This window comes from Mauremys mutica, chromosome 2 (assembly GCF_020497125.1).
Source record: "Mauremys mutica isolate MM-2020 ecotype Southern chromosome 2, ASM2049712v1, whole genome shotgun sequence".
Lineage (NCBI taxonomy): Eukaryota > Metazoa > Chordata > Testudines > Geoemydidae > Mauremys > Mauremys mutica.
The window spans coordinates 218,998,826-219,019,836 of NC_059073.1; the positions used below are offsets into that span (position 1 = coordinate 218,998,826).

At 40.6% G+C, this 21,011-nt stretch overlaps 1 protein-coding gene across 4 annotated transcripts in view; it reads right to left on the reverse strand.

The window, feature by feature from the left end:
- CNOT10 (CCR4-NOT transcription complex subunit 10) overlaps positions 1-21,011 on the reverse strand; it is a 60,107-nt gene continuing 39,096 nt past the window's right edge. For 3 of the 4 annotated variants that reach the window (XM_045005837.1, XM_045005838.1, XM_045005836.1), the window contains exons 14-19: positions 12,619-12,732; positions 10,338-10,468; positions 9,587-9,622; positions 9,355-9,482; positions 5,767-5,842; positions 1-302 (exon numbers count right to left, since the gene is read on the reverse strand). In XM_045005837.1, coding sequence (XP_044861772.1) covers positions 148-302; positions 5,767-5,842; positions 9,355-9,482; positions 9,587-9,622; positions 10,338-10,468; positions 12,619-12,732 — 640 coding nt within the window. In that variant the 3' untranslated portion in view covers positions 1-147. Of the gene's footprint in view, positions 303-5,766; positions 5,843-9,354; positions 9,483-9,586; positions 9,623-10,332; positions 10,469-12,618; positions 12,733-21,011 lie in introns of those variants that run through there. The other variant, XM_045005839.1, reaches the window with a different exon arrangement.

The following is a 21,011-nucleotide window of genomic DNA, read 5'->3' on the forward strand; positions in this document are numbered from 1 at the left end:
TTTTTTCATTGAATTTTTTTTAATTAAAAATGTACACAAGCCAGCACATTCCAATATGCCTGGTATTCTGGTGGCTGATAGAGAGTTTAAAAAATATACAAACTCACAAGCCCTCCTCTATAGGGCCCGTCAGGTTATAGCAAGACTTCATTTCCTCTGAACAGAGGTGAAAGCTGGCATCTGAATGGGCTGGATAGGGTGGACTGGCTGAAATATTGGCTTCTTTCGCATATCAGTGTGTGTTTTCACTGAAGGGAGAAGCTGGTTTCTTTTGATTATCTGCAGTGCCAGTTGAGTGTTACCTACAAAACAAACAGTTTCTAGTTAAAATTCACTTCTACCCATGACAAACTTGAGTCACAGGAGACAGAAAAAAAAAATCTTGAAAAATCATCTAGACAACCCCCTGCCAGTAGTAGCTCCTGCCCATGCAACTCAGGTAAACCTTATGCTGCAGCTGGCGTATGCTATTTCATAATGATCAACATACTGATAAGTGGATGTCACCTACTACAGATGCACAAACAAAAGAAAGTTGAAGCAACAATCCTGCTCAATTCTAGCTGCTGTTTCTAGCTATTAACAGTTACACCTTCAGGACAGACACTTGACTTTAGAGTTGGCAGAGTACTTGACACTGTGAATCCCCAGAGCCGCCTCGCCCCTACATCCAACTTGGACTTTTGTACAACCCTATTAGATCTGAAAACAAAGGTTCTTAGACAATTATACTCTTTTGCCATCAGTGATCTCTCAATCATCCCACAGACTACATAGTACATAAGAAATGGAAACACAAGTACGACATCAAGGATACACAAATCAGAAAACATTAAAGTTAAGATTCCAGCTTAAATCAATCATGCTTAGAGCTAGTCCACATTTTTCAAACAAAGTTTCATTGAAAAATGGCCTTTAAAAAAAAAACAACCAACATGACCCTGAATTGTTTTCGGTTTAATGAATTCTGAAAAGATCGGGTTTTGAGTTCTCTCCCCCTCTTTTCATGTTACAGGACTTGAGAAAGAGTAATGAGAATTTCTGAACTGAAGTGATGTTTCTATAAACAACTTTAGTTACACTGAACATCTATACCACTTTGAGGAGGAGACCTGAAAAGGAAAAGAAAATGGGATCGTTCTCTTCTGCTTTGTAAATTCAGTTAGTAAAGCCAGAAGTGTTTCCCAAAGTTTGCTTTAAAAACTAAACAAAAGAAAATAAAAAACTTTGTTTTATATAGAGCTGTCATTAGCGTAGTAGCTGTGCAGTCAAAGAAACCAGGTAAGCAAAATCTGGTTAATTGAAGGGACCTCTGTTTTAAATAGTCTGAATAAAAATTTTGGTGGCACCTGTTTTTCCTCAAAAGATGTCTTTGTTAGGAATTCAATGTAAAAAATAAATCTCACTCAACACAAATTATCACAAAAAACCAAAGAATGAGATTTCATACTTTTTTGAAAATATAAATTGAAAAATCTTAAAGGAAAAACTATCAGCTTAAGTCACACTCCTCTCTGAATGTTTTATGTACTATTTTTACTTGTAACGCATGATTGTAACAGATTAGAGTGGTGACAAATTGAGCACCAACAGCACTTTCTGTTCAGTTATTAATGCCCCAGTCCTGCAGGTGGTTCTGCTCTGGGGGTCCCTTGCATCCAGAGTCCTGATGGCTTCACAGGGCTCCAAGTGGGTGCTTGGTTGTGTCCATGCACAGCAGCTCAGAATGAGGGCCTTCATTCCTGTTCCATGTGGGTCCTTCACACAGAAACAGGGGAAATAACATTTGCAGGAATGGGAAAAAGTGACTCATCTTACAGTAACTGGAGTCCTTTGAGATGTGCTGTCCATATACACATTGCACTATTGGCGGACATGAGCAGTACCCAGAGAGTCCCTGTGCTCCACATAAAGGGCAGCATGCACCAGTGCTCCTCTGTTTCTTCTGAGCTGCAGAATCTGAAGGGTAAGGACGCCAAAGTTGAGCAGATGGAGGGTGTGAGGAATGTGCATGTGAGTAACATCTCTCCAGTGAAGCTGATGATGATGCTTGAGCTCTAGTTGAATGAGCCCAAGGAACCAAGTGGCTCTACTATGGCTACTTCACAGCAGGTCTTGATGTAGTTGGAGATTCAGTTTGATGGTCTCTATATTGATATGGCTGATCCCTTTATTCTTTTTGCAAAAGGGACAAATAGCCTTGGAGAATATGAGAATGGTTGTGTCCTATGCAGACAGAGGCTAATACCCTCCTGCCATTTAAGAAATGTAGCATTACTTCTGCTCTTGAGGCAAGAGGCTTGGAAAGAATACTGGCAAGTGGAACTCAGTAACCACTTTTGTCAGGAACTTGGAATGTGTCCTTGAGATATCTTATTGGAATAGAAGATTGCAAAGGGAGGGTCAGCCATCAGTACTTGGATCTCTTACCCATCTTGCTGATGTGATGGCCATCTTCGCTGAAGTGTAAAAAGGAACAGGTAGCAAATGGTTCAACTGATCTGCTCATGAAGGATTGAACTACTAAGTTGAGGCCCCATGGTGGAATGAGGTACTCGATCGGTGGGAATACGTCAATCAGCCCGTTTAAACATTTCATCATAGTCACATGAGAAAATAGTGTGTTTTTCCAGTGGGGGTGGTGAGCTGAAAGTGAACCCTGACTGAACTCCAATGACAAAATTATTTTTCTTTAGTTCTAGCAAATAATCTAAGATTTGAGGTATCAAAGAATTGTGAGCAACAATCAGCCTTCTACAGCACCAGTGGGAAAACCTTGTCCATTCTGGCAGGTAGGTTTTTCTTGGAGACCCCTTCCTGGTGTTCATAATGATATTCTTCACTGGAGGACATCAGGCATATTCTACCAACAACATGCACCCAGGAAGGATTTCAGTTCTAGATATAGGATCTCTGCCTTGTTCTGTGACATGAAGTCTGGGAGCAGAGGTGGGTTGGGAGGTTAACAGGTATAGCAGGTCTGTGAACCAAAATTGGCAAGGCTATGCCAGGGCTATCACAATCAACTTGTATGAATCTTGCTGTTGACCCTTGCAGAGCACTCTCAATATCTGAGGATAGGCATATATTAAGGTCCCTGACCCTGGAATCAGGAATGCATTTGCCAGGAAGCCCAGGCTGATGCCTCTCCTAAAACAAAATATTCAACACTTCCTATGACCCCATGTGGCAAACAAGTCTATCTGGAGGTGACCCGAGAACAGAGTTCTTGATCTCCCAGTAGTGATTCTGGAAAAAGTGCCCGCTCAGTTTGCCTGCCAATGTATTTTAAATACCTGGTAAGTATATTGCTGATAGGACAATCTAATGTTAGATGCATCAGGTCCACAACCTGACAGCATCTTGGCTCTGCATTGTTTTTTGATGTAGAACATGGCAATTGTATTGTCAGTCATTATCCATACCAATTGTCCTCTGATAAGTTTGAGAAAAGTCTTGAAAGTTTTGCATAAGCTCTGAGGCTGATGTACATCCTTGCTTCCCATACCATCCAGAGGCCTTGCACTTTGAGTAATTTCATATGAACCCCACCCCCATCGTGATGCATCTGTCACTATGTGATGGGGGTGTGTGTGAAGAGAATGGAAATCAATCCCCTTGCAGATGCTTAATGAGTTTTTCCAGCGTGTTCAGGGAGGACAGAACTAGAGAAGACACACAAAGATGCATTACTAATTATGACTGTTGGGCAAGTATACCATCTTCAACTGGTGAAGTCTGGCATGTGGTGTCACAAAAGTGACATAGAATACATGTTCTAGTAGCCATGAGACAGATCCTTGCTATGGTATTTGGGTTTTGTTCCAACTGACAGATGAGGGACAGTTGGTTGTTGAATCGGTCCTGAGGGATGTAAACCACAGACTTGGTGGAATTTAAGACTGCTCCTATGAATTCAATGTTCTGGACAGGAATCAGGCTGGATTGCTGCAGACTGACTTTTGAGGCTAAGCTGCAGCAGAGGTATAGGGTAGAGGCGGATGGAGTCTGAGGCACATTGAAGAGGAACTCATATTCAATGTCTGTTGGGAAGAGGGGGTGCCACTTGGCATAGGAAGGGCTGATAATTCCCCACTTAGTGCCACCACTGTCTGCAGTGTTGTTGAAGGCTGTGGTTTAGATAGGGGGCAGTAAAGGCAGTTTGCATGACCATTGGTTATGGGCACGGGCCCTTTGCATGTGGGGCAATACTTAAACCCAGGAGACACAGATGAGCCCATCCTGGGTCTTGACAAGAAGTCAAACTAAGCTAAAACTTATCTAACCAGAATATACTGTAAAACTACTAAAACTACTAAAAACGGTCAACATTATTAATTGTGCAGTAGGAAGCTGCTGGCAGTTGTACAGGCAGTGAGCTCAGTCTGAAGCCAGATGTGATTACGAGGAATGGAGGAGTGCAGTGCGCTCTGCCCTCACATGCCCTCAATATGGAGCATAAGAACTCTCAGGGCACACGTGAGAGGTCTAGGTACTGCTGACTAAATACTCTGGGCTCAAGTGCATGATGCAAATGTGCATATGGACAAGCAATGAAGGAGAATACTACACTGAGGACGTCTCAGGGGTAGGTCTAGTACATAGCACTATTTAACTCATTTTTGGAAGCTTAATAGGTTTCAAGTTGGTGTCCCTTAAAAAACCCAACAAACCTTTTAGTCCTTCTTTATACAAAGGTGCAAGAAAGTGCATAAACTTTCTCATCATTCAATCTCCTACACCTCACTAACTGATAGGATTTTGCTCAAACTTTGTACAAAAGCAATTTGTCTTGGAGACACAATGCATGGAAAATTTCAGCCCTGAAGATGAATGCTTTGGAAAGATACGAGTGTGTAAGAACAGACATTGTTTTTAAGTCTGCACTACAGAAGGCACTGCCAACCAGCGGTGTAATTTAGGCTAAGAGTCTTTAACTGATAAATACTTATTTTTACACAAAGGAAACATAAAAAGAACAGGAGTACTTGGGCATCTTAGAGACTAACAAATTTATTTGAGCATAAGCTTTCGCGGGCTAAAACCCACTTCATCAGATGCATGCAGTGGAAAATACAGTAGGAAGACAGATATATATACACAGAGAACATGAAACAATGGGCGTTACCATACACACTATAAGGAGAGTGATCAGTTAAGGTGAGCTATTACCAGCAGGAGAGAAGGGGAAAAAAAAACAAAAAAACCCACACCACTTTGTAGTGGTAATCAAAATGGCCCATTTCCAACAGCTGACAAGGTGTGAGGAACAGTAGGGGGGGAAAATAAACATGGGGAAATAGTTTTACTTTGTGTAATGACCCATCCACTCCCAGTCTTTAATTTAATGGTGTCTAATTTGAAAATTAATTCCAATTCAGCAGTCTCTCAGTGGAGTCTGTTTTTGAAGTTTTTTTGTGGTAATAGTGCGACTTAAAGAGATGGCAACCAATGGCGCCATGTAGAAGCGTGTACACACACACACACACCATGGACAAAAAAAAGCTTTGGACTTGAAATGTGGGGAACAATTAATTGCACAACTTGCTGAGCTGTAACACATCTGAACTCAAAATCTAAACAGACAGTATATTTCTGATGCTACTAATTGCTTTATTCTACTGCTTTGGCTTCAAAGGTTCCTTGGTAAAGTCTGCAGTAAGGCCTAAGATAATAATTAAACGCAAGCAACATGAGAGGCACAGGGAGCGCCAAGCAACATAAAAGGGGTTAAAATTGTTTAGAAAAGATGCTAAAATTACTTACCATTCTGTAGTTCAAGATACACAGCCAGTAGAATGGCCTCCGGGGGAATTTCTTTGGGATGGATCAGTGAAGCAGCCTTATCCCAAAATGAGAGAGAAAAAGGTTAACAACACAACAGATAATTCAACAAGAAGGAAAATACCAGCTGGCAGGATAGTTATAAGACAGGGCAACAAACAAACCAAGGTACTATTTTTCAAATATAAATACCTGCCATCAGGTCCATGTATGCAAAGAGGATGACAGATGATCTGCCTTGTAAGAATATTTCGCACCTCTACTCTGAGGCACCATCTGCTTTTTACATACATACATGACAAATATAAATGAGTCATTCCTGAGCCAATCTGAAGGTTTTGTTTGTTTTTTCTTGGAGGGGTGATTTCCCAGATGAGCAATTCATTCAAAATCTCCCTACAGTCACATGACCAGATCCTCCGTTATGAAGCTAATGAACCTATTCAGTTGTGCACCAGCTAGGGATCTCTCTCTCTCTATTCCCAATCTGCAGCAGTTTGAGAACACAGTGAAATGTCATTGTCTCAGCCAATCAGAGTGCAGGAATACCATACAGTTACTTAGTTCCCTGTGCTCAGCTTGGTTGCCAATGATTTGTACAGATGTTTACTTCTCAATAATCATATAATATTTGATTCCCCATACTCTGATCAGCTGACAGAGGCAGCCTACAAGGATTTCATGATCACAATACAATTATTTCTCAAAAAAGTGTGTTTTAAATATGCAGCTCTCCGATCAGTCACTCTGATCTCTGTGCTCTGACTGGTTCCTTTACTCAGGGCTTGGCTACACTTACAAATTTGCAGCGCTGCAGCAGGGTGTGAAAACACACCCTCTCCAGCGCTGCAAATTGCGGCGCTGCAAAGCGCCAGTGTGGTCAAAGCCCCAGCGCTGGGAGCACGGCTCCCAGCGCTGTCCGTTATTCCCCACAGGGAGGTGGAGTACGGACAGCGCTGGGAGAGCTTTCTCCCAGCGCTGGCGCTTTGACTACACTTAGCGCTTCAAAGCGCTACCGCGGCAGCGCCTTGAAGTGCTAAGTGTAGCCACAGCCTCAGAAAGCTCAAGCACAGTGTTATTCCTTTCAGTCAAAGCAGAAAAATTCTCGGGATTAACATGCAAAGAAAAACAGCAAGGGCTGTCAAGCCTCTGAAAGGGAAAATGTTATTAAATATTTGACTAATTTCCCTCCTCTTCATCCTTCAACCTCAACTTCCTTCCCTCTACAGCTGAGCAAGCATCATTGTTGTATTTGTGTTCGTCTTGTTTACACTGGACGAAAACAGCCCTTCTCCTAGTCAACTTTGAAACGTGTAAACAAATATATTGCAACTATTCAAACAAAAGCCTTGCTAAGCTATGAGGAAAGGAAGTAAGGAAGAAAAGAATGGTAAAAAGGAATGATGATGGGGGAGGAAAGGCTATGATTTAAAAAAAAATAATTTCCCTTCCTGAAGTTACTTTGAATTTCATTTTAAAGTGTGAACAATTAAATATTTCCAACACAACAACAAAGATGCTTCTCACTAATCACCAACTGGTAGACTCAGGGGCCTCCAAGTTTATTTGCTATAAAACCCCTTAGCCTCACAGTTTGTTCAGCCCAAAATACAGCTATTACTTCACTAAAAAGGGAGAATACTGCAATTATATTAACTGAACCTGTACAAGTGCATTTGGTTTAATACCCCCTCAACACACACACACACACATTCCTGAAAAGTCTGGGACCATATTTGAGAAAACTAAAAACACGGGACAAAACAATTCTGTATAAAAAGCTCTAGTCCAAGCAGTACAGTTAAAAGACTAAACAGCAACTTGGGTAACTTGGTAGCAAAAGTGCTATTTCACCATTTTGATTTGCCCTATTTCTCTCTGCAATAAAATCCAATGGTGTCCCTGCCCATTGTTTTTCTAGTTGGTTTCACTGTGCAGTGAAGTAATTCCCTGTGTCCTCTCTTTCACACATGGTGGTAGTTACATGTAGCACCCAGTGACATGGATCTGCTCTATTGAAAGGAAGGAAATGAACAGCTTTGAATAGCTTCAACTTCAATTTCTTCAACTTCAGTGTAGTATCCTGTTTTGGACAGTGATTAAATTATGACAGCCTAAGTTATTCTGCAGAGAACCCTTTTTAGTTTTACAGAGAGGAGAGCTGCTACACCAAGGGAAGAAAGGAAGAGGGAAGTAAAAACTAGAAAAACTGTAGGAAACTGAACTCCAAGGATAATTAACTCCCTCAGCCTCAGGAAACCCCTAACCTTTCAGCACGAGTATTTGCACATTTTTTGTAAGTACTCCACAAGTGAAATTCTTGCATTCAGGCAGCAGAAATGGGATGTTTGTGTTTAGATTTTGATGTGACAGATAACAGCTATAAAGCATCCTAACTTCCCACCAAGGCAGTTGAACTGCTTTACAGTCTTAAAAGTAAACTAAAATCAAGTTTTAGCAGTCCAGTGTTTGGACCTAAAGCACCACAAAAATTCTACGTTTAAGGGCAATAACTATCACCGGTTTTGGGAACAATTAAGTTTCAGATTAATTTTAAACCCACCCACAAACAATTTAAGGCAAACGTGAAGAAAAAGGCTAAAATTACAGGCTTAATTGACTGCTTTAGAGAGTTTGATGCTTTTGGCTTCCCTTTAGCCACCCCTGTGTTTTTTAAAACAATGAAGCTAAAAGGGATGTTAGCGTGATGCTTGACATAATTGAGCAGGGCCGTCCAGAGGAGGGGGGCAATTTGCCCCAGGCCCAACAGGCCCCCACAAGAGTTTTTTGGGGGCCCTGGAGCGGGGTCCTTCACTCGCTCCGGGGGGCACGGAAAACTCTTGCGGGGCCGGGCCCAGGAGCTTCTTCCGCTCCCGGTCTTCACCAGCGGGGGGGTCCTTCCACTCCGGGGCGGAAGGACCCCCCACTGGCGAATTACCACCAAAGCGGGACCCGCCGCCGAATTACCACCGAAGACCGGGCTGCACTTCAGCAGCGGGTCCCGCTTCGCCGGTAATTCGGCAGCGGGGGGCCCCCGCCGCGGGTCTTCGGGGCACTTCGGCGGCGGGTCCCGGAACGGAAGGGCCTCCCGCCGCCGAAGACCCCAGGCCCCCCGGAATCCTCTGGGCGGCCCTGTAATTGAGAACAACTTCATTAGAACTAATCCAGAACAGCTCGTTTAAAATCGTTCTAGACCATCGTATCAACATGCATTTAGATAGAACACCCAAGAGAAATTCACCTAAGCAGACAAACAGCTTTGAAATCAGGTGAATACATAAAGACATGATTAAAACATTATTATTGGAAACATTTTTTAGGGTTATCTTCTGGTTGAAAACATATAGCAAGCTTTAACTGAGCAAGTTTGAGAATTCTAGGAAGGATAAAGGGGAAAGATGAGGGGGGGAGGAAAGGCTATAATGTTTTCTTAAAAAATCATTTCCCTTCCTGAAGTTATTTTGAAGTTTCATTTTAAAGTGTGAACATAAATATTTCCAGCATAATGACAAAGATGGCTCCTATATAAGAGAACAGTACATAAAGCTGTCTTGAGGTTTGTTTTTTCACCTGGTGGAGACACTTGCGAGCTTTATCATATTCACTTCGCAAGCAGTAAGCACTGCCAAGGTTAAACAACATCATTGTTCGTGCAGAAGTGACTGAACTGGGATAACACTGGGGTGTCTGCTTGCCAGCTGAAAGAAAAAATAATCAAAATTATTTCACACTTTTGATTTCATTCCACACCGTGGCAAGACAAATGCCTGCATTACTTCTGGATTCTGGAGCTATTACTTACAAGATTCCATCACCTCATTTTCTCCTTTGTCTGACCCTGTAGAGACAAGAAAAGCCAGAATGTTCTGTGAGCCTTCTTAAGGCTTTCAAAAGAAAACCCTATCGTTTTATGACAGCAGATTCAACCTGTACTTTCCCTTCATAGACTGACTATGGTAAACCAGAAAATCTATCAGCTTGTTAGAACTTGTGGACCATTTAGAAAGCTTTCAATTTTCATTTAAGGGGTTTGCTTATCTAAAAACATCTTTTAAATCTACAGTATAATGATGGGCAATAAAGTTTAAACTGCAAATGTGCCATTCAAATCAGAACTGCTACTGATGGGCTCTACAGTAGCTGTTATTACATTCCCCACCCACCAAAAGCGTTGGAAGATTTAAGATACAGATTTAACCATCTTCCCTCTCATATCCCCACAGTGTACGTCAATGTCATTTAAATTCTGAAAATGCGCACAGAGGATGAAAAAGGGTGAAGTGTTAGTGGGTCAGAGGCCCAAGCATTAACTGTAATTACATATTTAATAACAAACTTCCAACAAATGATATTTAGACAAACTGATGAGCAATACATTAATTGTGTGTATTTGTAATTTAGTTCAAAATACACACAAGGTAAACCAAAAACTAAGGACTAAAGAACAGACCATCCGCCTCACAAAAAATGCTGCAAATTTATATATGTTGCAAGTTACAGAAGGAAGGCAGCTGAAAGCACGACCGGTTCTAATCAGGTGTAGACTCATTAACCTTGATCCTGCTCGTTTGAAGAGATCCCCAGGGAAACATCAGTGACGTTCTCAGGGTTCAAGTGAGTAATGGCATCAGAGATTCTGTCTAGAGAGATGAGAGCCTCTGCTGCATACAAATGGCCAAGAAACCTACAACAGCAAACATTCAGATACAAATTCCACTTAGACAAGTCTCATTACCACATTACTGTTTCAGAAGAGAAACTGGATGTATTTCTTTACCTGAGTGACAGTTAGCTGCATTGAAAATATTATGGAGACCTCTTTTGTAAGTGACAGTCATTTAATTTTTTGTAGTATTGGAGTCTAAAATGGCAAACACTTGTGCATGTGAGTAGTCCCAGTGAAATCAATCGTGCACAAGAGTTTGCAGGATCAGGGCTATTCTCTATTTAATAATAAATAGCACTTATGTAGGACTTTATCCATTCAGATTGCTATTCAAAAAACATTATTTAATTCTCACAACATCCTTGGGAGGTTGGTATTAGTTTCTCCATTTGCCAAACGGGAACAGAGACAATGGCTAAGTGATTTCACACCCAGAAGAAAAACCACCAACCTGCTACTAGAGTCGGTTACTAAAACCGAACAAAACTGCAAGCATAAATTTATACCCCAAAGAGGGAATATAGGCTGTCAATTCTTGCGCTGTCCTACAGGCCTGTAAAGCACCTGGGAATGGGCATCCCATTATGCTAACTAGTGCTCCTGGGAGCTACTGCAATACAATTACCAACACAAAGATGTTTATGATGTTTTCCATTTTTAGCTTAGCACAAGTAATCTGCATTTTTAAAATTAAAATGTTCTAATTAAGATTGCATATTAGAAATTACCACAATATGCACATTAACAAGCAAATATTAAATTTAAAACAAAAGTTGAATACAAATTTTATATACATGTGTAAGACATGTAACAATATAGAATCCATTTCAAATTACAGCAAAGTTGCTTTGTTTTGAGTTAATGATTAGCACGCACAGGAATTTGACAGTTTGAATTAAAAGGCAAAGCAATTATAATATAAACTATCCATGAACTGAAGCATTTTAATCTGAAGCACATAATCTAAGAAGTCAGAGAGAGTCACCACAACAGACTGCCAGCTCCCTCCATGTAATTTACCCCAATCAGTAACATGAAGAAAACAAGCATAATTACCACAGAGAACAGCTCATTTCGCAAGGCAAGGAATGTAAATGGCTGTCTTTTGCTTCCAAACATTACTCTGATCTGTTATTTCTCCATTTGGGGCACAAATAGTAGCATACCCATTACAAAGCAGTTTGTAGTGGACTTCTACATTTAATAATATTTGGGTCATAAAAGGACTGTACAAAAGCTACAATGAAGTAACATTAGGCATGTAACAAAAACAAAATTAAGATCAGTTAATTTCTTGGACATGAGTGGGTTTAGCGTGTATATTGCCAGCAAAGTACTATAAGCATGACTGGATTAACTCATTCCGTCATATGTATGTATGGCAACAGATTTGTGAAACCCACCATGAAATATCACTGATAGCCAGGAAGTGAAGGATAGGGTTCAAGATCATTTGTTTGGTTTTTTAAAACAAAAAGCCTTCAGAATTGTATGACAATAACAGGACCAAATATTACACAAGTGCAATCTATTCTGTAAATGTAGTTGGATTTCTTTCAAAGTATCTTGCTTATCTTTTGGAAGTTAAAAGCCCCTTTGAAGCTAATTTGCACACTGAATACCCAGAAAGTAGCAGTCTTTGTGAAGAGCAGTTATTGCTCATTCACAGCAGTTTAAACATTAAATACATATACAAATAAGTAACTAGCACTTCCATAGCACTTTTTTCCTGTAGGGCTCAATAAACGTTACAGAAATAGTAAGCATTGTTATCCTCATTTTGCAGATGGAGACACTGAAGCACTGAAGCTCTGTCTCACAAAGTCAGTCAGTCAATGGCAAAGCCAGGAATAGAACCCCAGGCCTAAAACATCCACTTTGGCACTCTAGTCACTGGACCAAACTGCCTCTTCAGGATTAACAAGCAGCACCAAAAAGTAGTTACAGAATCTGACCATTTCAATTATACAGATTTCATATTCAAAATGTTAGGCCCCATTCCTGCTTGTCAGTGACTATTTTGCCACAGACTTCAAGGGGAACAAGGTCAGATCTAATATTTGTGTTCTTAGACTTAAAGGCAGAACTGGCAACAAGTTAAAAATGTTGGCACTTCAACTCAGACTCTTCCAGATACCAAGGGCAAAAGAATGGTCATCCAGACTTACTTAAGAGATCCTGACAGCTTTGGCTGCTGAAGAAGTTTATCTGCATGATTCAAAGCCATAAGGTTATCACCCAAAGCCAGAGCAACATAAGCACTGCAGGCAAGTATTGAGCACCTGGAGGAGGAAAAGAAAAGGAAAATGTTGTAGTTTCAAATCCAAATGTAACTGTCCAATTCTTGTATTAATAAATACATATAGAAAATTCTTAAAGACATGCTGGGTCCTTTTAAGAGAATTTTGGCAAAAGAACAGCTAAGCCATTGGGATAGCTGATTATTTGATATACTTCTAAGAAGACCATAATCCTTTTTTCAGATCACACCGTTTCAGACCTGACTTCTCTATGGCACACATTACAACAAACGTAATCTGTGACATCGCGCAAGGGATTGGTTTTCATAGTTTTAAGCAGTTCAAGAGGGCCTGTTGCCTGTCAGTGATTTGGATGCCAAACTTCAAATCTGTGAAGAGGCTGAATGGCTGGAATAACCATGTATAAATTCAGGATTCCTACATAGCAACAGTACATGAACATTTAGCAGTCTATGAAAAGTCCTATCTTAATCTCCAGAAAACATGAGCTTTTAAAAGCTAAGTTATACCATTTTCTCCAAAGCAACTGTACTATAGTCCAGGAACCTGCAACAGGAAACATGTTAAAATGCTCTGCACATTTAGGCTCAAATATTTTGTCTACAAGTACTCACTGGATGGAATAGAATTTGTCCAGCAAAATAAAGTTCCAAATTCTCACTTTATCAACACTTTGTAATATTCAGAAAATCCACACAAATTATACTTTGATTTTATTACTTGTGTTCTGGATTCTTTTAGCCTTGAATTTCAGATAATATATGTTCCCATTTTATGAAGCAATAAAGTGATACTGCAAGTTTGCAGATTTCTGCATCATGTAACTTGATATGTAATCTCCTTGCATCACAGATTTATTGTAATAAGCCTTTTATTTGAAAATTGTTAACAGCTACTTGGGTCGATCATATTGATACTTTCTAGTATTTGTACTGTATGAATGTGACCATAAAATCTTAAAGTATTAAAAGTAACAGTCTGAAGTTTTCTACACTGATTCCACTATTTTAAAACTGAAAACACTGATTTCAATACATAATTGTAGTGCTGTATCAGAAGATTCTATGAGATAAAAGTGCCAGGAGATATTTAACTACACAGTCTTTTAGATGTTACTTGTGCAGTTTCATGCATTTCTAAAGCACAAGATTTCCTGAAATTCTTGTAACAAAATCTGAACCACACATTCCACATCTTCAAACAATAGTCCCACATCAGGATGTCAGCATTAGGTCAAGCTTTTATAGCTTGTCATTTTTTTCCTTCTCTACCCCTCAAACACAGCACTTTGGAATATTTTCCACTTCATAAGACATAGTCCAATGTAGGCTTGCTTTGTCTTCAGGGCATGAGCCTTCACCTTCCTTGCCTTGGAACTCCCTGCTGCAAGAACAGATTCTATCCTTCTGCAGGGAGGAAGAATGGATCCTCAGACAGGTCTCATGTTGGGAGTTGACAGAAGAGTGCATTTGATTCTTCTGTCAGGAGGTGGGCTATTACAGCAACAACTTTCTGGCAACTGTCAAACCTACTTTTGGTCCAGCAGTAAGTTATGTCTTTATTCCTGTTTCCCAGGAGGCCGGCTCTTTAATTATACACAAACACTATAAGAAACTTCTCCACTATTTTCCCCACCCTCTATTCCTCTTTTCATGTGACATATGAGCATGATAATCTGAAGCCGCACAAAAGCTTTCAAGAAAGGGAGGAAGGCTTCCACCTCAGCTCCCTAAAATATTCTTGAAAGGTTGCCAATAAATAAAAGAAATAGCACTTTCTCTCGTACCGAATTCTAACTGGCATGTTTTCTTCTATCTCAAGGGAGCACTACTTTTAACAAGGAGAATGGTAAAGGTATTTAGCTGATAAAACTAATCTGTATAAAAAGGCCAAGCCTGTACTGACAGAGTTGTTACTTGCATCTGTCCGAAGCCAAAATTTGCTCTCTCCCCTCCACATCTTTCTATATGTTCATTTTTTTAAAATTTTATTTATTTATTTTAAAAGAGACACTTATTTGCCATCACAAATTACCCTCCACTGGAAATGCTACTGGTCTGGAAACCCTCATATTAATTAGTATTTTAGGAAAGAGACACCGTACAGCAACAGCCAGCTAGAGAAGAGCAAGATGTTTACATCAAATTTTCTTGCTTGCAGTATTGTTCCTCTCACCACTCTGATTCATTGTCAAACCTGTTAAACCAAACAGTCAACAGATCTGACAGTTAATCAGAGTGGAAGAATTGCATCACAAGGGAAAAGACAAACTAGTTTCTCCTCCCCCCCATGAGGATTCTGAGAAAACTCCACAGGCTGCCTTTAAGCACTGGAAAGTCCCAGCATTAGTCTGCTTCTCTGTTCCCTAAAGTTTCGTTTGCATTGGAAAAAAAAATTTTTTTAAACTGCCAGATTATGTCAAACAACCTGTTGTGCGGGACTTGACAATAAGATATGTCAGCCCTCAAAGAGTCAGTTTACTGAACCTAAACCAGATACTGAAATTAGCTTAATCCATGTAAAAAGGCTAACCAGGATAAATCCAGTCATTCAAAACTGATTGAAGGGGAGAGCTACAATGACATACAGTGCAACTCTTTAAAGATATATCAAACAATGGAATTTCTGGAATAATATGGAGAAAAGTCTACAAGCTGAAATAAATACAGAATACCAAATTAAACACAACATTGCCTATCTTTACTCTAGTCACATTTCAATATGGCCAAATGCAAGGTCACACAGAATGCAGACCCTGCTTGCACGATGGGAGACTGTGTTCTGGAAAGCAGTGATTCTAAGGTTTTCCACATTTAAATGCTACAGTGGTACAGCTGTGCTGTGTCTCTTCAATGTAGACACTACCTACGCTGACAGGTTCAGTACTCTTGTTACTGTAGGTAATCTACCTCCTCAACGGACAGTAGCTAGGTTGATGGAACAAGTCTCTGTTAGGCTTTGTCTACACAGGGACTTAGGTCGATTTAACACAGCGGTCCACAACCTTTTTTGTCTGGCGGGCGCCGGACAACGAGCCACCAAGGACCGTGGCCGGCGGACAAGCATCCGCCGAAATGCCACTGAGAAGTGGCAACGTCAAGAGGCGTTGCTGCCAAGAAGCAGCGTCATCAAGAGGGATCGCCACTGAAATGCCGCAGAAAATCAGCGGCATTTCAGCAGCAATGCCTCTTAATGACACTGCTTTTCGGCGGCGACATCTCTTGACGTTGCCGCTTTTCGGCGGATGTTTGTCTGCCGGCCAGTACACGGGCGCAGATAGATGCCCCGGCGGGCACCACGGCGCCCATGGGCACCACGTTGGGGACCACTGATTTAACACCACCACTCGGTGGTGTGGATTTTTCATACTCTTGAACAATGCAGTTAAATCAACCGAATTTTCTAGCATAGACTAAGCCTAACAGACTTGAGGGTCACAGTGGATAAATCAGCTGAATTCGAGCTCCTAGTGCAATGCAGTGGCCAGAAGGGCTAATGCAACTCTTGGTCATATGAACAGGGGAGTACTGAGCAGAAGTAAAGAGATTATAATACCTCTGTATTTAGCCCTGGTGCAACTGCTACAATGATATTGTGTCCAGTTCTGGTGGTCACACTTCAAGAAGGACATAGATAAACTGGAGAGGGGCAGAGAAGAGCCATGAGAAAGATGTAAGGATTGGAGAATAAGCCTTAACAGACTTAAAGAGCTCATAAAAACATAAAAATGGCCATACTGGGTCACCCCAATGGTCCACCTAAACCAAAATCCTGTCTTCCAACAGTGGCCAGTACCAGATACTTCAGCTCAATCTATTTAGCTTAACAAAAGAGAAGGTTAAGAGGTGACTTGATCACAGTCTACATAGGGAACAGAAATTTGATAAGAGGGCTCTTCAATCTAGCAGACAAAATATAACAAGATTCAATGGCTGGAAGCTGAAAATAGACAAATTCAGGCTAGAAATTAGATGCAAATTTTTAAATAGTGATGGTAATTAACCACTGACACAATTTACCTAGGCTTGTGGTAGACTATTACTAGAGATTTTTAAATTAAAGGTCTGATGTTTTTCTATGAGTTGTGTTATGTAGGAGATCAGACTATACAATAAAAAATGGTCCCTTCTGGCCTTAAACTCTATTAATCTATGAACTCTGAAACAGGACCTGAAACTTTCTACAATACCACAGTGGATAGGAGACAGTGGAAATAGTATTGTAACACTACAAGTCAGAATTAGAGAGAGAAAAGACAACACAGGATTATTCTCTACAGTATATCTTATAGTGCTTTGTTCAGTAACTGAGTTCCTACTTGCCATAGTTTCTTCCCTTTATTCATGCTCCTGTAGCTACATTGTTTTCCCTCCCAATCTGTAGCACTTTTATTAGCATCACACATGTCCACAGCCAGCCATCAGAGGAGCAATAAAACTTCTGAAGAGGTTTCCTAAAGTAGAAAATTCACTATGACTTGAGACCATGATTTAATGATCTATCAATATAGAAGATTAGTAAAATAAGAGATTTTTAGCTGCACTAGGCCTAAAAAGAGGAAGACTAGGTAAATAAAGTATGTTTGTCCATCAAAAGAGGCACCAACAATTCTCTTGATCCCTATAATAGTTTTTACAGCACTTTCACATGTAATCTGTGGCCCAGAGAGGATACATCAGGTTCAGTGGAGCCTAACAGAATTGGGTTGTTCTAGCACATTAAAACATTGTATGGAATTCTACTGGGCAGCAAAAAGGTAAAGAGATTGACTTCCTAGTCAAAGTATGCTAAATATGCAGACGCTAGGAGGCTGAAGTAACTATTACAATAGAAGAACTCATAGAAAATCCAGAATTTGAAACTCAAAGTGTGTGTGTGTGTGTGTGTGTGTGTGTGTGTGTGTGTGTGTGTGTAAAAACAAAAACAAAAAAAACTATGCTTAGTTACTTTGTGCAATTGCCAAATAACTGGAATGTAAAAGTTTAAGACAACTACCAAGTTCAGTATGTATGGTAAATTACATATTAATTCTAACTATCCCCACAAACCCATCTAAAGTGACAAGATTTTTTGTTTGTTTTAAAACTATGATGATATAAGCAGTTATGTACAAAACACATTCAAAGCTATTTAAAAGCACATTCAAGTATTAGGAAAGATGAAGTTTTCTAGTCCAACTAGCTGACGTCATAGTAAATCTAAAGAATATGCAACATTTTTTCCCTGAGAGAGAATCTTTGCTGGCTCTTGGAATTTTCTATTAATTTTAACTGACCAACAAGATAAGAGTTTTAATATTTTTAGTTTTTCTTTTAACAGCTCCTCTTCCAGCAAAACTGAAGGCAGTTAGTTAACATTTGATTCTGTACAGAACTGAGTTTTACACAGCCACATGCAAAAGCCCAGAAATAGTTTATGTTGACTCAGGCCCTAAGGATACCAAGTCCCAGGGTTTTAACTATCAGTCAAAGCAAATATGACAAGAACTAAATTAATGTTTTTCCTTCTCTTTTCCTTTTTTGATATGATGTTCCTTACCAGAAGCAGTAAAATAATTCTTGTACTGACAAGTTTTTCCTGACATGCTGTCAGGTTACATCAATAGATAACAATGGCTGATTGTGAAAGAAAGGATTACATACATTCATTTTCTCACAACATGACACTATGTAATAATTTTGACATATAGTAGTCATATTTTACGCAACAGAAAAAAGAGCCATATAATTCGTTTATATTTTAACCCAATATCTTCCATCTCAAGTATTATACTCCTCTGTTTAAAAACAATCAAAATATCAGTAATGACTCCTCACTTACTCCAACAAAAATGTTCTTTAATTGACTAAAGCTAGATTTTCTGCACATAACTGGAGCAAAGCAAATGTTAAGCTTGATATTATGACAACAGGTTAGCCAGGGGTTAGCCTAGAAGACAGTATATACCTCATAACTTAAATAAGAAATTACTGTATGCTTTGACAGAAAATAAAAATACAGTTAAAGCAGATACCTTTTGTTTTTAATATAAATTCCTGTTCATAAACATGTCCTGGACAGAGAAAAGAAACCCAAGTACTGCATTCATTTCCCCATTTTAAAAGAAATCCCCAAAACTTGACTAACATGGCAAGGTTTGTAATCATAAGAGCTGTAACAGGCTGGCAGCATCTGCTGGAAACTACTTACAATGTTAGCAGGTGTTGATCCTGCTGGGAAAAAATTACATGGCTTCCAAGTGACTTGTTACCCCATCTGGATATCTGGGAGACAGAATGGGTCTGTAGAAAGAGCACCTAGACTGTGGGCCAAGTAGTCTAAAGGAAGAGAAGGTTACTCACCCTGTGCAGTAACTGAGGTTATTTGAGATGGTTCTCTCTTTGGGTGCTTCACTTTAGGTGAATCTGCACCCCTGCATTTGTAATCGGATATTTTTAGTAGCGGTGCCTGGTTGGGTCACATATGCGCAGTCCCCATCTCATGCTGCCTCTGGGGGTTACATAGCGCTATGTGACCAACCTTCCCTCAGTCTTTAGAGTGAAAAAAAAACCTCCGAAGTAGTGGGAAGGAGAGAGGGTGGTGGACCACGCATAGGGACAACCATCTCAAAGAACCTCAGTTACTGCACAGGGGGAGCAACCTTCTCCTCTTCTTGAGGACTGTTCCTGTGGGTGCTCCACTTTAGGTGACTGTAGAGAAATGGCCTTCAGTGGAAGGGAGGGTCTTCGGAGTTGCAGTCTTGGCGGATGATAAAACCTAAAGTCCGAATAGAGTCTCTGATGATGAGTGCTGATCTGTGGCATAGTGCCATTGGAATGTATGAGCTGATGCCCAGGTTGCTTCTTTGCAGATGTCCGTAATGGGCACATTGTTGAGAAAGGCTATCAAGGCATAGAGTGATCTGGTGGAATGTGTGCAGGTCCCCAGTGGGGGTTGGAGCTGTTGGTGATGATAAAAGTCCATGCAGTTGGAGAGCATTGTAAATAGCCTGTTTAGATAAATTGTTCGGTGATGCAAAGAAATAACTTTGGTGATTTTCTGAAAGTCTTTGTCCTCTCAATATAAAATGTTAGCACTCTTTGGACATCTAGAGCATGCAGCGTTGCGTCTCGTTTATTCCCATGAGGTTTTGAGAAGAATGATGGGAGATAAATAGCAGGTTTATGTCTAATGGGGATTCCAATGGGGACCAGAGGCCTTGGATTGTGTGGTTGTGCAGGTGTGCCCCCCAACCTAGCAGAGATGCATCAGATGTGAGTATCATCAACAGAAGGTTCTGTGCAAAGGGAATTCCTACACAAACATTGTTTGGTTGCATCCACCAACGTAAAGAGTTTTTTTTTTGTTTTTTTGTTTTACTTTGGCTAGCATTGTAAGACATTTGTTAAGGCTGTGTCTGTGTGGAATATATAATGCATCACATGTGCAGTCTGGCATATTAGACAACAAATGTCGCTGCTGACATGTGGCCTAACAATTGGAGGCAGGTCCTGGCTGATGTCTGGGGACCGGCTTGCATTGTGGTGATTAGATTTACTCAAGTGCTAAACCTGTGTCAGGGCAGTGAGACTCTAGCCTCCAGACAGTCGAAGTAGGCCCCAATGAACTCATTTCTGCACAGATGTGAGTGTGATTTTTGTTTATTTATTTGTAGGCCTAGATGTGTGAAGAGAGCTACTGTCTTGAGTAGCTTCTAGTAGCTGCGTGGATAGGCAAATAGATGATTTCCCCTTCACCCTCATCGTCTTCATCGCTAGATAAAGAAGGAGTTGATCTGGGCGGTGTGGTAAGTTGGCTCAGTACCGAGTGTGCTAGAGTGAAGTCGGTACTGAGGAGGGGAGATTCTGGTGCTGAGGAGACTAGAAGATCTTTGTGGCAGAGAAATTGCTGTGATATTGAGAACATCGGTACCAAGGGTGTTGTCGGTGGTACCGATGCCTCTGCCGCAGTTGATGGTGCCGGGGGTCATACGCTATGCGCTATAGAGGGAGAAGGTAGCGCTGGCCAGTGCTGCATGTTTAAGCTGCTCCAGCAGTACCGAGGGAGGGATTGTAGGTCTTCCTTTAATGCCTTTTCCCAAGCCAACCCATTTAGGGTCTTTTGCTCGCACAGTACCCACAGTACCGGATGATTCTGCTAACTCGGAGGTAGAAGGTCTTGGTGCGCTTGGTACCAATGGGTACGGCTATGATTTTGTCATGGATATTTTTAGTAAGAGTCAGGGACAGGTCACAGGCAACAAACAAACAAAAAAAATCACGGAAGCCGTGACCTGTCCCTGACTTTTACTAAAAACACCC